Source organism: Ornithodoros turicata, chromosome 3 (genome assembly GCF_037126465.1).
Source record: "Ornithodoros turicata isolate Travis chromosome 3, ASM3712646v1, whole genome shotgun sequence".
Classification (NCBI taxonomy): domain Eukaryota; kingdom Metazoa; phylum Arthropoda; class Arachnida; order Ixodida; family Argasidae; genus Ornithodoros; species Ornithodoros turicata.
Window position 1 is genome coordinate 49,694,832 of NC_088203.1, and position 17,903 is coordinate 49,712,734.

A 17,903-nucleotide genomic window follows, 5' to 3' on the forward strand; every position below is an offset into this window, starting at 1 on the left:
AACTGTGTAAAGTTGTGTGTTACATATGTCCGCTTCTTACTTTTGTTCTTTTTTTCTAGACTGTGGAGCATCTCCAGTAGGGGCTTTACCACAGCCATCAGGTGCGCATCTTTTGTCATTTGCCCCCATATTTTGCATGTCGAGCATTACATGTGTCAGAGCACAATTGTCTGCAACGTTTTTTTACTGAATCATTCTGCTGTTGTTCTTCGGTTGCCATCCATCGTGAAATGGGCCATCATAAGTGTGCTTTTGCAATTTCTCACAGCTTCCCATTGTCGTCCTAGCACAGAGGGACCAGTAGCCAATCTTGATGTTGCATGCTCACGGGCATCAGCCAGACAATCAGGTATCCTTTGTACTTCTGTCTTTGTATCGCATACATATCTCCAATCCAGATGCCATTGGCAGCTTACCGTTGCACTCGTTAATGCACTGCTTTCATCAGTTCCTTCATTAGGATCTTATCCGTCCAGCAGTCGCAAGGGCTGAACTATTCAACTGCAGAGGACAGGGGACGAATCTCTTTAACATGAGGATAGAGAGGTAGCAAGCGAGCTGGTGGTATAGATCCATAACTTAAAAACCCGAGACTAGGGGACAAAAAACGACAAACACAGACAAGGTTTCAAACACAGCTGAAAGTTTACTTAACAGCACAAACATATAAGGGTTCAAGTGGGTGAGAATGAAGGGTGAGGAGAACGTAAGAACGTCCCTAAAACCAACGGGAAGGTCAGGGAAGGCTTGCTGACACAGTTCCCAGCAGAGATAATGGACAGCGTTTCCTTCATAAGCCTTTTGTTGAGGTCACTTTCACTGGACATTACAAAGGTTTCATGCCATCTGGGCGCACAACCTCTACAGACTTGTAGGCGTTTTACCAATTCGGAAGAACAATCGTTATTTTTTACTTTGAGGGCATGCTCCCGCAAGCGATCATTTAGGCAGCGTTTACTGTGGCCGATATAACAAAAACCACATTCAAGAGGTATCTGATATACAATATTAGAACGACAGTTCACATACATAGTTCTGTGGGTTTTACACGAAGTTTCAACTTTTTCAAAAGGTGTCAACGAGTCTAAACGAAAATCATTTCTAAATACAAGGTTCGCATCAAATTTCTTCGCAACAAAAAGCAGGTTATAAGAAATTTTATGAAGATACGGAATTACGACAAGATGACCAGTAACATTATTTTCTTTCAGGGAAACGGAAAAAAGCTTGTTTCCAAGTGTCATTAGACCATGAAAAATCGTACAATGGGAGTAGCCCGCGTCCCTCAACCGAGACAGTTGGTGGCACAGAGAAGAATGTAACTGGTGAACACAAGACCCGGCGATAACTCCAAACTTGACAGTTTTTGAGTGGCAGCTACTAGCAGACAGGATAGGTTTAGGAACTACTTTGCCATAGTTCCAGCAAAGATCAGGGCTGAACAAAAGTCGTACATCGAAAAACTGTAGCTCTCCATTCATGGGGTACCCAACAGTAAAATCTAGTTCGGGAGCGACAGACCTGATAACACGTTCACAGTCAGAAATGATGGACTCTTCATTTGACAACAGTAACAAATCATCGACAAACCTTCTTACAAGAAGAGAGGTAGTGGAAACAGTTGAAATAAATGACAACACAGCAGTATCAACAGTACGCAGGTAAATTTCTGACAATACCGGTGCAATAGCAGAACCAATACAGATGCCAGTCTTTTCGGTAAACAATTCTCCATCAATACTTATAACAGTCTATTTAAGATACATTTCTAGAACTCGAAGAAAATCCGAGACTGAAATACCCGCTTTTGACTGGAAACGCACCAGGTTACACTCTAAAAAATCTCTTACACGGTTTAACAGAGTATCAGCTCGGAGAGAATAATACAGTTCCTTAATATCCAGGGACAATGCGTGACATTTTTTACCGTGAAAAGATGCCAGGGCCTCAAGAAGACTCTCAGAATTTTTGAAGACAAGTGGGCTAGATTCGTAAATTGAGGAGAGACAGTTCTTAATGAAAGAAGATACAACTTTTTGCCAAGTGTGGTTCTCATTTACGACAATTCTCAGAGGCATATCAACCTTGTGATCTTTCAACAAAAACTTGACCGAAAGGGTCGAACGGGAAGCGGAACGTATAGCCTTACAGATAGCACTCATATCGTTTTCCATGAGCATTGAACAAATCGCCAGTTTTGATTTCTGCAAATTGCCTGGGAACGGCTTAAGCAATTTCACAACTGCATCCGTCTTTTTAGATTCAAAAAGGCTCACAGGTAGGACAGCAAACTTTGATGATTTGTCCGTTTGCAATAGATATAATCCTTTCATCCGAAGTTCATTTTGAATGGTTGTTATGGGCAAGGTACCTCGTTTCGTTGCAGGGAAGCCTGAATCAACGCATTGGGACAACCGTCTCATAGCTTGCTCACAAAAGGCAGATGATTTTTCAGGGTCATTCAAAGCGGAGGAAACTTTGAAAATGCAAGCGGCAACATCAAGCTTTGACGACCTTAAATTTAAACAAAATGTTGGTCCTTTAGACAAAATATTCGATGTACTTGACGACACGGGAACGTTTCTGGGGTTAACAACGTTGCAATGTGACTCATGACGAGGTTTAGGTCTCATGGGGCAGGGAAGCATGGAGATCCGCAAAACAGAGAATCTAGAAGAAAAAGCTGCATTCTTCAAGGAGAGCCAATGCTTATAGTGAGAGTTCTGGTGGAAGCTTGGACCGAACAACAAAGTCCACAGAATGTTCGCAGATGATTGCAAGGAATTCAGATAATCACTCACAACAGACCGATGTGCCGAGAGTAGCCTCTTCTTGTGATGCCATGTAAGGTCAACTGAACGGAGGGAGTCACAAATAGGAGACACGAAACGTTTCTTCGTCCCTCATCTTCCTCCTGTGTACTCTGTCCCGCCTTCTGAATCCGACCACCAAGCTCCTCGTCTTCAGGCCCTCTTCACACTGTGTAAACTTGGCAACAGTATTGCCACTGCTCAAGCTGAGTTCTGCTTCCTCGGCGTCCATCTTCGGAAGAAACGTCTTGAAACGGTCTAAACGAAATGATTTTCGTTTAGACTCGTTGACACATTTTGAAAAAGTTGAAACTTTGTGTAAAACCCACAGAACTATGTATGTGAACTGCCGTTCTAATATTGTATATCAGATACCTCTTGAATGTGGTTTTTGTTATATCGGCCAAAGTAAACGCTGCCTAAATGATCGCTTGCGGGAGCATGCCCTCAAAGTAAAAAATAACGATTGTTCTTCCGAATTGGTAAAACACCTACAAGTCTGTAGAGGTTGTGCGCCCAGATGGCATGAAACCTTTGTAATGTCCAGTGAAAGTGACCTCAACAAAAGGCTTATGAAGGAAACGCTGTCCATTATCTCTGCTGGGAACTGTGTCAGCAGGCCTTCCCTGACCTTCCCGTTGGTTTTAGGGACGTTCTTACGTTCTCCTCACCCTTCATTCTCACCCACTTGAACCCTTATATGTTTGTGCTGTTAAGTAAACTTTCAGCTGTGTTTGAGACCTTGTCTGTGTTTGTCGTTTTTTGTCCCCTTTAGTCCCGGGTTTTTAAGTTATGGCTCTTTAACATGTTCGCGATCACTGCATGCTGCAAATGTTTGAGCTGAACCTGGACAAGGACTTCCGACATGACTAATTTCAGTTTCATGATTTAGTGGCATTCTATTGCTTTAGTGAAAAATTGCAACAAAACATGGGAGCAAACTGGCGCATTACTTCTTCCTGTACCTGTGTTGCTACTCTTTCTGCACAGCTATTCTTCAGAGAACTTTTATGGTACTTTTATGGTGCGGTACCACGAAACTGAAATTGGGCAGCTGTGTCTGAAGCAGTGCATTCTTCATATTAGCACTATGCTTGGCAGTAGTGCTGTCACAGGAGTATAGTGGGTGTGTCGAGGTGATAAGCTGGAATAACGTCAAGACCGACGTCTTTATTCAATCTTATAATCACACCAGCTCGCTGTAAAACATCATTTAGAGCAAGCTATTGTAAGAGCTTTTCCTGTGAGATGGCACAGACACATAGTCTTTATAACAACCACTCGTTTCCTGTGAAATGCCAGAGAATGGAAGGGAGTCATTAAAGCCCTTCCTGCGAAATGCCAGAGAATGGAAGGAAGTCTTTAACAAACCACCACTCGTTTCCTGGGAAATGCGAGACAATAGAAGGAAGTCTGTAATGAAGCACCGCTGGTTTCCTGTGAAAGGATGTGCGCATTTCCTGTGAAAGCATGTTCGCCAGACAATGAAGTTGACTGTTGCTATGCTGAATTGCTGGTGTTGAGTTGGAGAGCTAAAGAATTATATATATATATACCTTTTATTAAATGTAAGGGGTGATCGACATCATCCTGTCGTCCCAACACTGACTGTTGCTATGCCGACTTGGTGGTGTTGAGTTGGAGAGCTTGAAGAATTATATATATATACCTTTTATTAAATGTAAGGGGTGGTCGACTACATCTTGTCGTCAATGATGATTGTTGCTATGATGACTTGCTGAATTGTTGAGTTATAGAGTTGTAGAGTTGTTATAGAGTTATAGAGTTGTAGAGTTTTTATAGGGTTATAGAGTTGTAGAGTTTTTATAGACTTGTATAGAGAGATTGAATAAAAACTTTTATTCGGTCGAAGGGTCGAAGGGTAGTGATAATTCTCTCGGAGGTCTGCCTCTTCCTCCTCCTCCTCTGCTGCCGCCACCGCCGGTACCCCCGCCGCGACCGCCGCCGCCACCGCGACTTGCTGCTGCTGCTGCTGCTGCTGCTGCTTCTCTCTCTCTCAACTGTTGCAGTATGTAGTCGTGGTCGCGTCGGGCCAAGTCTGCGTCTTCGCGTAGCGCATTTATCTGGCTCGTACGTAATTCCTCGGCTGCTACTCTAGCCTCTTCTGGAGCGACCCGTTGGCGCTCCGCTTGCTCTCTTGCTTGCTCCGATTGTCTGGAGGATTCCACGGCGGCGACGGGATCGTCCGCCTGCATTACGCCTTCGGGCGTTGGTCTAGGAGGAGGAGGTATTTGGTCGCCCACGCTGCCGGGCACCGGTCTCAATAGTGTTTCGTCTCGGTGCGTAGGAGCCCAAACGAGACTCGGATAACCTCCGTATGTACATCCGATCTCGGGTCCGATCAGTTCTCCTTCGCCTGCGTTGCCTAACCTGAAATCGGCGCACGTGTTGTACGTAGAATCTGTTTATCGCCGCTGTCCTGTACGAGTTGGTACTGGTGCTGTTGCGCGGCTGATAGACGATGAATTCGCTGTCCACTTGCCAGAATGCCGTAATGTCTTGAAATTGGTTTTTGGACGAGACGTCGTCCTTGAGGTATTTGGAGACGGCCATTATGCCAAAGTTGCAATTTGGTTGACTTGGTTGAACGGGTGCCGCGCCTAGTCCGGTCTTGGAGTGGATACGTTCGATTACTGCGTAGTAACGGTCCTTGTGTGCCAAGTCTATGTCCTGAGTCATCATGATGTCCATCTTTCCCAAGTTGCCTCTCTTGGTGGGATCTTTGAACGATGCTCGCAAGTCGTCCGAGTTGGTGATGGATACCACGTGCTCGTGTACGGGTCTTTCGGTCGGTATAGCCAGGTAAGCGTTGGACGGGTTGAAGCGATATTCGTAGTTGATGGCTTGCATTCCGACGTGGCCCTTGAAAGGAAACACGTTCGCGTGCTTCGTCAGGTGCGGACAGTGATTGTCGCCGTGTACGAGGATCGCTTCGTACGCCTTTGCGTGTCTGGGCACGCCCATGCACGTAGGTATTTCGACGCGTTCTAGAGTTGCGATGTTTTCGTTTATGGGTCCCCAGTAGCTCTGTGCCATCCTCTTGCGTGCAGGTGGAAAGAGAAAGTCTTGGTCCGTTACGGTCATCGGGTTGCCCGTTTCGAAACTCGCTGGCACTACGGGTATGGTGTCGAACGAGTGGTTCAGACCAATTGCCGTCATGCCGTACAATAGCATGTCCGTGTTGACGGGCTAGACGATGCTGGTGCCCGTCTTCCAAGGCGTGCGTATGCCGTGGGGCGTGACTTTCACGGCGCACGAGACGGCTCGAGATGCTCCCACGTTTAGACCCTTGAATTGGTACGGGGTCATGTAGAAGAAAGGATATTCCACGGGCAAGTGGATCATGGACGTCAGGAAGCCTTGGATCTTGGTGTGGTCGCCAAAAGTGATGGGGCCCGGATGCGTCTTGAACGCCCACGAAGTTAATATCTTGGAATCGTTAAACACGAGCAGGGAACCTTGGTCTTTTGGAACTCGTAGTATCTGCGTGACTGTACTTCGTTCGTTCGTGCCGCTGCCAGATCCTACTCCTGCTCCTCCCGGATCTCCGTCAATAGCTCGCGTAGCACGGGATAGAGATTCTCCTTGTCCTCTGGCGTCTGCTCCTCCTCCTCCTCCGGGTGATTCGGTTCGCGGTCTTCGCTCTGGTCTCTCTTCTTCTTCTTCTTCTTCTTCTGGAGCCGTTCGCTTCCTACTGCGCGTCTGCATGCCGTACACTGGGTGTTCGACGATGTATCGTTCGAACAGGTGCTTTCCTCCCAGTCCAAGTCCTCCGAGCACAGAGTGGAGAGATCCGCGGACCGCAATGTCCGACGCAAAGTCTCTGATGGCGTGTCTATCGGCCGAGTAGATATCTTCTGCTTCCTGCGCTCGTTCATAGAGATGGTCGTGGTGCCGTGCGATGAGGTCGTCCTCGTCCACTGGCTCTCCGTTCCGAAGCGGGTTCCCGGGTCCCAGGTAGCGGTGGAATGGCAGGCGCATTATGAGCGCGACCCTCATATCCCTTCGCCTTATATACTCCCAATAAAATCGTCACATGCTCCTTGAAACTTTCCGAGCTGAGTACTTGCCTGAACGAGTACTGCACGGCGCCTTGCCTGAGTACTTGCACGGCGGTTCAGCAACACCATCCAATCATCAATCTCCGCCCCTATTTAGCTGACGTAGCCTAACCTCGAACCTAACCTAACCTAACCTCGAACCCAACCCAACCCAACCCAACCCAACCCAACCAATCAATCAATCAATCAATCAAATTTGTGGTGGTTTGCTGAGTGTGACGATTTTTCTAGAGGCATTGGAATAACTAAACACTCTTGAAAGTGTGCAACCATAATTGACACACTTTTTTTCATCTTGTACCCTAATTACCCTGCAAATTATTTTTGTGTTCTGGTGGATGGTCAGTGGTTGTGCGTTATAGCAAGATTTTACAGCTCTGGTAATGGCATTGTTTATGTTGATTTGATATTTTTTATTTGGTATGAATATTTAGTGTGACCTCGGGAACAACCACTTCATTCCTGCAATGAAGCTTGCCTTCATTCAACGACAGGCAACGGACATGAAGGCCATTAAAGACCTGGCTCAGCACTTCTGGACCGTAGATGAAATTTCGTGTAGAAGTATTACGGGGCAGCCTTCCCGGAGGCCAGGAGTTGCTGGCACCTCCAAGCAGCAAGCGACGCCAACGAAATTGGAGGCCATAACGAGTGAGTAATTTCATGCAGCACTTCCTCACTTTGTAAATGTGGGTCCTCTCACCCCACATAATGTTGCTCGACCATCAGGAAATTCATAAAAGTAAAAAAAAATCCGTGAGATCCGGAAGGGTGTATGTTGTATGACATTCTTACAGGAACTCAAAGTGAGCCAGTGTTAGGAGAACCTAAAATAGACAAGAGATGTGGAAACCATGCGCAGCTTGGTAGAACCTCTCAGATTTTCTACGTCGGCCTAAGAAAGCTCAAACACGAGAGATAAATCGGAGAAAAGAGCTGCATTCCCGTGATTGAGCCAGGTTGGGTTCAGGTTAAAGGCTGCACTTGTGAAAACTCGAACAGGTGGTTCTGAAGCTGCCAAATTATTTTGCTGGGTCACCTGAGAGGATCCAAGCACCTTGCTTTACTCCCCCACTGATCGCGTTCCTAAACTTGTTACAAATAACTGGTACTGAATGATAACATTTGCCGAAGTTTTCCTGAAATTGCTTTGAAATCAGGACCCATCAAACTTTCCGGTTATCACGAAAACCTTACTTTGAAATAATTCCTAGGTTACGGCTTCCACTTGCAGATGTAGTGAAACTATTTTACAGGTGACATTGTAGAACAGCAGACGGGTGTGATGCAAGTGACATGAATTAAAATGAACAGGCTGTGTCACCTTTCCCTTTTACAGAGGCATATGGGATTCACATCAACAGCCACCCAACGGAAGTCCCAAACGAGATCCGCCTCAAAGCTGTGAGAAAAGTCCTCTCAGATTTTTTGGCTGACACTGCCCGTCAGGGGAAGAGGCGGAAGCCGTTGATAGAATAAAGAAATTGTAGATGTTACATTGATTTATGTGCTGCTCTTGTTATTGACCTAGTTCCTAGGTCAATAACAAGAGCAGCATGAGCAGTGACACCAGTGCCAAACACTGTACATCCCAGTGATACCAGTGCCAACACTGTACATCCCAGTAAAACCGGTGCCTCCACTGATTATACCAGCAAGGCCAGTGACATCCCTGGACATTCCAGTAAAACCAGTCTCATACTGCGTTAATGACCCGGTCTAACACTGGAGAGTGGTATCCAGTTAGACCAGTAAGACTGGGATTTTCACCAAGGTCCAGTTAAGGGAAAGGAAGGTCTTCTTCAGTTTCACCTGTGGGTGAAGCGTCGTGTTCTGTGTGGCACAAACCTGGTATCGACGTGAGACTCGTCGGGTCTCTCCGCAGTCCCCGAACTCTTGTGAGCATCGAGCAACTCCCGACTCCGAGTACCTCCCGCCCTGCCAGATAAGAACTTTTGTTTTGGTTGGGTGCTATTATAGAGATTCCGCGAGGATTGCCTGTAAGTTACCGAGAGTATTGCCTGTGTGGCCGTTGTAAGAGTTACCGCGAGTGTTGTCTCTTTGGCCGTTGTAAGAGTTGCCACGAGTGTCGCCTGTGTGACCGTTGTAAGAGTCACCACGAGCATTGCCTATGTGGCCGTTTTAACTTGTTTGGAGAAGTGGCTGTATGGCCGTTTTGAGTGTTAACTCGATTATCCCCATTGTAGCAAGTGTATTTATTTGGTTTTTCACGTATGTAACGTGTGCTGTAATTGCTCTTCAATATTGTTTGGAATTATCGTCTGTACATTCAGTGTAGCACCTTATATACAGAGTAAACCGTTTTGTTTAATGAAGTCATTTCCTGCATCACCCGCTCGCCTATCTGCCTTCGTCCGACAAATTGGCAGGTCTAATCTCTATCAGTCTCTGGGATCGAGTTCAGCTAATATATACAGCGATTCTAATTCTACCCATCCCTATGACATGTTTCTAGGGGTGGTAGTGCTACACTCCCGTCTGTTACAAATGCAGAAGCATTTCCAGCACTCCCACCTCGATCTGCACGAGGCGAATGGAGGTAGCTGAACACCATAGCGGGTAAGCCCATCACAAGCACCCACCCTACATCTCCTGGTACATCACGGCAGATTACACGCACTTACGCCGGTGTGACTCAACCAGCATGTACGAGCAGACAGTTAGCCTGACGATGTGCCTTCTCTGTACACGCTGCACTTAAAAGGGGCCGTAAACAGGTACAAAAGGTTCACATTTCTTTTTGTTATATTATTGGAAATTAGGCAGTGAAAACTCCTTGCAATTACTAAGGCTCAAAAATAAAAGGCGCTTGCATACGGATGAAATATTCACTGCACTCTTTCGCATTTTAGCTCCGCCCCGCGGCCTAACTTTACTCCATTTTGACGTAGCGCTTTCCTCGCTAATTACGATCGAGAGTTCCACGTATGATTTTATTTCAAATGCGGAATTGGACTAGATGAACGTGAATCCTCTTCTATTCAAAATCTAAACAGTTACAGCCTCAAACTGAAAAAGAAATGCGTTTAATTTAGGTAGCATACGCGTACTACGTTTTCTGGGCAGTAGCACGCAGCACACCACGAGCGCGAATGAATATCCGGGACTACAGTTCCGGAATCTTAGGTAGGTGCGCGATGGAACATCTTCGTCATCTTCGGATGGTTCCGACAACTGGTGTACTTTGGTTTGAGCCACGCGGCATCACGTCACCAACTCGCATGGTACAGTGGATAGCGTGCTGGCCATGTCACGTCGTGACTGGGAGGAACCCGGGTTCGAATCGCGTCATGTGATAGCAGTCCAACTGTTGACGTTTGCGCCAGCCGGAGATGTTGAAGATGTCATGACGTTGAATTTCAGAACCGCGGAGCGCAAAACGTCGTTTCACACAAACAAACTGAGCGCTCCGACTCACAGCTGATAACGAAGTATGTTTATTGGCTGGTAATTTGAAACGTCATGTGCGCAGCTCGGCACCCCGATTGGACGGCAAAACGCTACGAAGCCATGTGACGTATGCGTGGTGGAGAGAGGCTCGCTGGTTACTCATCTTTGATAGCAGTTATATGTGTCAATGAGCTGGCACGAGCCGAACGAAATGTATATTTGGGTATTATGATCTGCGTTCTTTCATGGGGTATCATTATTTCAGAAATGTTTGGTGGCCTGTTTACGGCCCCTTTAACGCAAGTGTCTCGTTTCCTGGTGCGTCGCAACTGCCCGAACTTCGAGCGCTTCTGGCACTGGAGGCATTATCTTTACCTCAGTATGACGACATTGTATAGGAAGGCCTTGGCCATGCAATGGAATCCTCGAAGCTTGCGTGACAAGCTCCCTGATTTTGAGCCACATCTACAACAGTACACCCTCCCTTTTATAGCTCTATGCGAGCAGAGCATGAACTCTGCACGTCACGGTAATGGATACACAATCTATCGATCTCATCAATGCTCTGAGAGCAGAACAGCGCTATACGTTCGTAATGACCTCGTTGCTGCGCCCATAGGGTCAGTTTGTCATCGGTTTTATGAGTATGTCACCTGCAAGATCCACATTGGACTCATGCTTCTAACGGTCATCTATACCTATCCACTAACCTCCTTGTCTTTCGGAATGATCGCCCATGTCTGCCTGTTGTCCCGTTTCGTCCCGTTGTTCGTGGACAAAGCATATTTGTAACCGGTCTGACGCAAAGATGCCTTAATTCACATGATCCACTCCACTCTCTAACAAAGTGGCCATTCACCTCCGCCGTAAGAGCCTGAACGGACCCTTTCTTCCCTCGTGTTGCTGACCCACAATTAGCATGGTCCTTTAAAAAGTGATACCTAACGCCAATGATCAGAACGGTGCCCAGAAGAAGAACAGTCTCTCGAAATATCGGCGGCTATCGTCTTGAGGCCCTTCCTTTCATACATTTTTACATACAGGCTTTTACAGGAATATCAGGTAGTTTGTGTTTTCTACTTTCAGTTGATGTGAGAACCATTCCTGCATCAAGATCAGGGTATGTACCCGAAGACGGAGGCATTGCTTGCAGCTGCCAATGATACAAGTGCTGGGATTGGTGTCCATCTATGTTATTATCTACTTCGGAGGAGCATCATGATTCGTTGGCAGGTACATTGTGCAATGAGGGGAAGTGCTGACGATATCCGGCATCTTGTTCATACTTTCGCATTCTAGTTAGTGTTTGCCCAGTACTTTATTAAAAATAAATGTTCTGTCAACATGCATGCTGCCTTTGTGACTTGTATAGACATGATGTGCATGAGCAGACATATACCTTCATGTGCATGTGACAGACATCTGCATGAATGAATACATGAGCCACTCGTGCCAAAATTTAGGTATAAATATGTATAATCTTAGACATCACAGCTAATACATATCTACAGGGCGTTGCACGAGAGAGTGATCCCAAGTTAATTTTAATGGTATACGTAGATACAATGGGAAACCTTCACAACGTCACTTGTGAAGGTTTTTGCTACCCAAATAGGTGTTTTCTATCAGTGTACCTCATTAATTAGTCTAATTAGCTTAATTTAACAAAAAATTTGCCAATAGTGCACCTTGTACTGCTTCGGCTATAACATATACTTGAGCTTTTGATTTGATAGGTCGTGCTTCTACGCTATGTTCTTTGGTGCGTAGAAATACTGGTATGTGGCGAGATGTAGCTCTGATGTTCTTCAGTATGTATGGAGCGTGAGCTACGAGAAAGAACTCATGATCACTATCCCCTACGCAAGGATGGGCGCAAGAAACAAACACCTAGCACACACGGGAGGCCGAAATCTGTTCCGCAGTGCTTGGTTGCAAGCCCATGTCGTACACTTCGGCACTAAAAATATACCATTGTCCTCACACTATGTGATGATGACAGACACCACATTCTTGAGTGCGTCGGGAGAGACTGAGCCCCCTGCCGATATTATGAAGGAACAAGATTAAGCAACTACAGTGTAGACAGTAACCTGGCGCTTCATAACATTATGCACGCTGAACGCAAAACGCAGGGGAAAAAACGCCGTCTCAAAAGCATGGTGGCGTGACCACATTCAGACTGAATCGGTTCGTCTGGTCACATTAGATTTGAGAAAATTTGGTGCGGCACCATTTGTTAGAGTTGTACGTCCTGTCATCCTGACGTAAAGAGAAGAGAAAAAAAAAGTTAGTGTTATTGTTATTCCGTGTTAGTTCCGCGAAGCAACAAAAAAAAAAAAAGAAAAAAAAAAGTGGCCTGTAACAACCACCTAATGCTCACATCTTTGTATTATTGGAGAGGCGTGTTAGCTTAGCTCAGTTGGTAGAGCCCTGGACCGGTAATCCAGAAGATGTGGGTTCGGTCCCTACAGCTGGCTACCCTTTTCAGTGACTTTCATCTTTCATCTTTGTATTCCTTTCGATTTACAATATAGTATTGTACCGCATATATTAAGCACGGCTCCGAGCTGTACCTCGTAACCCCATCCGCCATTTTATATTAGATATTTTCACTTAGGAGCATATTGAGGACAACAGGGCTCGTCCCACGCACATGGTTTAACATCGCGATGGCACGTCTACAATCGATACAATCCAAAGTTTGTATATAAGGTTGTATTGGTCACTTCACGGTCGTTCGTCACTTTACGGACGTCCACGATCACTCTCAACTGGCGTTATATAATATTCACGACCACATGCGGCTTGGGAACGGCCCTCGAGCAGAAAAATAGGCAAACTTCAGGTCGCACACTAGCATTTAACAACTTTTCCTATGTGGATCTGAATCAACAAGCTTGATGCTGTACGTTTTGACCGATTCTGGGCATGGTCATCTAGTCGAGCCTTCGCTGGTCTTGCCACAATAAACACCCTGGAGCCATAGTGCAGCGACGGACGTCAGTCATTCCGTACACTTTTGAACATCGATGTGGCTGTGACAACCGTTCGTTTTTTGCACTTCACAGAGGCCTAGTGCATGAGGTCGTTTGGAGCTCTCCGATCCTCCGTAAAACCGAGAAGTTTGCAGCTATCTAAAAGTGTCACGGGCCAGCTGGCTGGCATCTACGACAATTGAGAGGACTGATCTCGACGTCGAAATGTGCATTGTATATACCATAGACCGGGAAGATATCCGTCAAAAAGAACTCGTTGCAAGTTAAGTTACCGTGTGAAAAATGTAACTAAGTTAATAACGAAGTTCTTCGGCCTGAAATGTAACTTGCATTTGCAGAGTTACTTCCAAGTTACTTCGGACAAAAAATAGCACTACACATATGCAGCGCGCGTGAGCAGTTGAGTTAGACCTTGGGTTACCTGCGAGTGACTGCAACACGCTTAGATCGATTCCGTTTATGTCCAACAGTTCGAACGCTTTGCATCTTACTTCATGTGGGTGCACAGTGGTTCAGCTTCAGTTCAATGGCAGCGGTTCTTAATTCGTGAATAGAATACTGTCACGGTAATGTCACTCTTCATGGTTTAAAATGCCACGACGGAACCGGAGAGAAAGCAATAAAATATGTGGACGTGAGTGAAAAAACGAATTAAAAGTAACTTGGAACTTAGTTTAAGTTACTTTGGCAAACTTACCTGCAAAAGGAACGAGTTCCTCTGAATGTTACCGCGGCGCAAAAGTACCGAGTTAAGTTATAAGTTAACGAAAAAAGGAACTTAGTTACAGTAACGAGTTACCCCGAACTCTGGTATATACTACGGCAATCATCACCTTCATCAAAATAAAGTTGTTATTCTTATGGTTCCTTAGAAACGCGAGCAAACACTAGGGTGAGGTGCACTCAAACCTGAAACTCTTCCCTGGGAAGAGCACCGAGTGGTTCAAGGAAACACTTGCTCGTCCAGTGGTATCGATTCAGAGCGACACACTGCTTAAAGTCGGTGCCGTTGGAAGTGAAACATTACATCCGTGTCGTGAAAAGTCGCAATGGAATAAACGTTAGACATATATCGAAGGACGTAAGCAATGCAAGCTGATTGTCGAAGACGTCAAAAGCTGAATTTAATCCTCTCTGTGAGATTTATCGTATATTTCCGATTCAGATTTATTTTCATCCATACAAGTACAGATGAAGGGATACCTGAAAAAGAAAAAACAAACAAAAAAGGCTGTCTAGCAGCTTGACGCATATTTGAACCAAATTACCGTTCGCAATAGAGTAGGGTATCACGTGTCGCGCTGACGCACCCCGTCCCCATCTCAAAAATGAAGTTCATTGATGTTGTCGCCCTTGTTATCATGGCCGTATCGCAATGGTGGGCATAAATTACTTGTCAACGTTTTATTGTGATTCATTCTGCATGATAATTATGATAATAGGCACATGTAACGAGCGTTAGAATGTTATCGCGTTTTCTTTGTGTATTATGTGTAATTTTGTAGTGCTTCCCTTCCCTCTGAGCCGCCCGCGATTTGCGCTGCTGCACACTATGATTGCAGAAGGTATTTCAATGAAAAATTGAGTTCAAGTCGATATGCTTTTCAATCCCGACACAATTCCCAGAAATAAAATTTCTGAACTTGATAACGATGCTTGTGTATGTTCACGCCGCTTCAACGTATAGAAGACGAAGATGAAGCAGTGCAAGCTCATTCCAATGCGAACTTGACATCAGGGTAAGTTGTCCTTGCCAGTCTATCTCGGTCAAGTTTGTAGTTTGTAGCCAAGACTGTAGGGCGTTTTTTGGTAGACTTCGATCCTGAAGGGGCTCATTATTTCATTCCCCGCATCACCACCAGCAATGGGGTAGAGTATCGCCCTAGGCGATGAAACACCCCATTCATTGTCTCGCAATAAAGCTGTTGTTGTTGAGCAGCCTGAGTTGAGCAGCCTGTGGTCTACAAGATATCCCCTAACAAAATCAAGGTGAAGCTAACTTGAATACGGTCTGAAAACAGGTTCATTGGCATCCCTCATTCGAACTCTCTACCCTGTTTTATTCAACATAGGAGACGCATAGAGGTCGCAAAAGGGCGCGTATTATGCCCCCCCTCCCCTTCAGTTCGCAAGTAACAACGACATATTCTCCACAGTGCTGCCGTTTTTTGTGTTGTGCAGGTATGCGCCCAAGAGTGTAGTGTTCAGAACACTGTTGTTCGCTACATCTAAATACCGTATGCTTCGCGATATCGGTAAAGAAATTTGCGAATGACCTTATTACTTAATGGAAGAGCTCGTGAAACCTAATATGCGTAATACAAGTTAGGCAATCTGCATGTTTTCGATATACTAACAAATATTAGTCGCTGTGATGTTGTAGTAGGGAGTTTACAAAACATACTCTATTTATCTGAATATACCTTCTTCACTCGGTTTATATGAGCTTAATTTCTGTACGTTGCCGTAGTGGCCATAAGCCGTTTTGTGACCAGCCTGCTTCACACTGTTCAAAGGGACATGGCTGGGACATGTCACGAACTGTGTGAAACCAGCTTCTATATTCATATCACTTTAAGTTTCACCAGCTTCAGTGGATCAGTTAGTAATGTGTATCGGGTTCGAAACTCGCCGAGTACGAGAGACATGTTGCTGACACTGCAAACGCTCCCCAAACACGCAGTCTACCGCGAGGTACCCGAAATACCGGGTGCTGCATGTTCTGATGTGAGAGAGCCTTAAAGATCCCTAAGTTGTGAAATCAACCTAATGACCGGTGCAGGGGGAGCCACTCATTAGGGTAGTGGTTGTCTGGAGACTTAATGCAGCATGAAAGGCTCTTGGAGCATATATTTTTCTGCTGCGTCATATGAACATACTACCTTCAGGCACCGTCACGCAGAATATTTCTTTTGGGAAGTGATAATTTGCTTTGAAAATTGTTTTACAAAATAGCGCGGGTAGCGGCGGCGACCTCACCCAGCGGCTCCTCGGCTCTGGTGACGTCAAGTAGAGGAGCTACCATTGGCACAATCTGCTAGTGTGATCGACCAGCCGAGATCCGAGGCGTGGGGCGCGAAATGCAACTGAAAAATAAAGAAAGATTAAAAGAAGCGCGCCTCAGTTTTCGCGACGCATATGACGTTGCAGACTGGCAGTTAAGGAGAGCAAGTTTTCTGATCCGCGAGATTGAAAGTTAGCTTCCGCTTCAGTACTACGCGCTGCACTCGTAGTTTTTGTGCCAATGTGTCCCAGGGTTCGTAATCATAATTTCCAGCTCTCCCGACATGTTTGTTTTTGAGTTCTGTCACGCTCCTTTAAAAGAACCTATTATTCTCGGAGGCGAAATGTTCTAGAATTTCAGACTCTAATTCCTGCTAAAACGCGGTAACATTAACGTTTTGCACATTTCAGGTGATGGGTGTCGTAGCACAGCTCTTCGTGCTACTCTGGAAGAACATCTACATTCAGACGCTCCGGAGACACCCTTTCTTTACCCTACTTCAATTGGCAGCCATAATCGGCATGTTCTACATCTACATGTCACAGCTTTCTAAGAACCTTCCGATGCCCCTGACGTACACCCCAGCTATGGTCTACGGAGATTTTTCTGAAATACCTGTTGGGACGCTTGTGTACGGCCCTAATGACTCATCCCCGTACATGACATTTATCCTTCAGAATGGTTTTCCGGAGGTCTTAAACAGCACTGGTAAGTCATTCTCTTACCGTCATGTGCACTGCGTTTCTTTTATTCGGTATAACTGAAGCGTCTTTTCATGCCAATGCACGTTTTTCTCTCGATGTGGCTCCGTACTAGGACGATGAAAAAACACTAAAGGTCTTGATTTTGGACCGACTAGAATTATTGTATGTTGCAGATAAATGCATGTTTGGCACGCTATGACATATTTCGAATGAAACTGCCGGCACAATGCATAATCTACCACAGTTTCCTGTGGTCAGGTACGGGCAGGTGCGGGAGATTTCATCTTCTTTCTTCACATGTCAGGTTTCGTAGGCTTTGGGAAGGCTACCAGTCAGAATGGAATATATTATTCATGTATCGGAGGGGCGTAGTGTACAGCCTCCACTGTACAGCACGGCTTTCAAGTCTCGCATGGCGTCCAAGTGTGTTCGTGGTTGATAGGCTGTTCGTGGCTTTCGCCAGTTCTTCCCCGTTATGAAGACTGGCGTCGTTCCCACTTTGCCTGAAGTAAAGCCCATGATTTAAGTCGGTATTCTTTCCTGTGTGCATCTAATAAAGGGTGCCTTATTTTTACCGTGTGATCCGTAATACAATGCTTACATTTTGGCTTACATTTTGTCGAATATGGTTTCGACGCATTGCTTTCATAACCAAGAACGAAGGAAAACAGTTTTTACTTCGTATTTCCAAAATTTTGGTGCACAGTTGCATGAGTGTTTATTTATTTTTAGCGTATAGTTATTCGCTCTCGACTGAGCAGACAAACGAGGCACACGCCGTATATATATGCAGTACGTCCTTTCCTTCTTCAGAGATAATTTCATCTTTAGCGCATGGCCCAGTATGTAACACTTCGATATTATTAATATTATTAACGTATATACGGATAGGG

At 45.5% G+C, this 17,903-nt stretch overlaps 1 protein-coding gene across 1 annotated transcript in view; it reads left to right on the forward strand.

Annotated features, from left to right (window-relative positions):
* The first annotated feature begins 15,002 nt into the window (after window positions 1–15,002).
* Window positions 15,003–17,903, forward strand: part of LOC135388463 (phospholipid-transporting ATPase ABCA1-like) — a 391,000-nt gene continuing 388,099 nt past the window's right edge. The window contains exons 1-2 of the mRNA XM_064618039.1: window positions 15,003–15,041; window positions 16,717–17,014. Coding sequence (XP_064474109.1) covers window positions 16,720–17,014 — 295 coding nt within the window. The 5' untranslated portion in view covers window positions 15,003–15,041; window positions 16,717–16,719. The remainder of the gene's footprint in view (window positions 15,042–16,716; window positions 17,015–17,903) is intronic.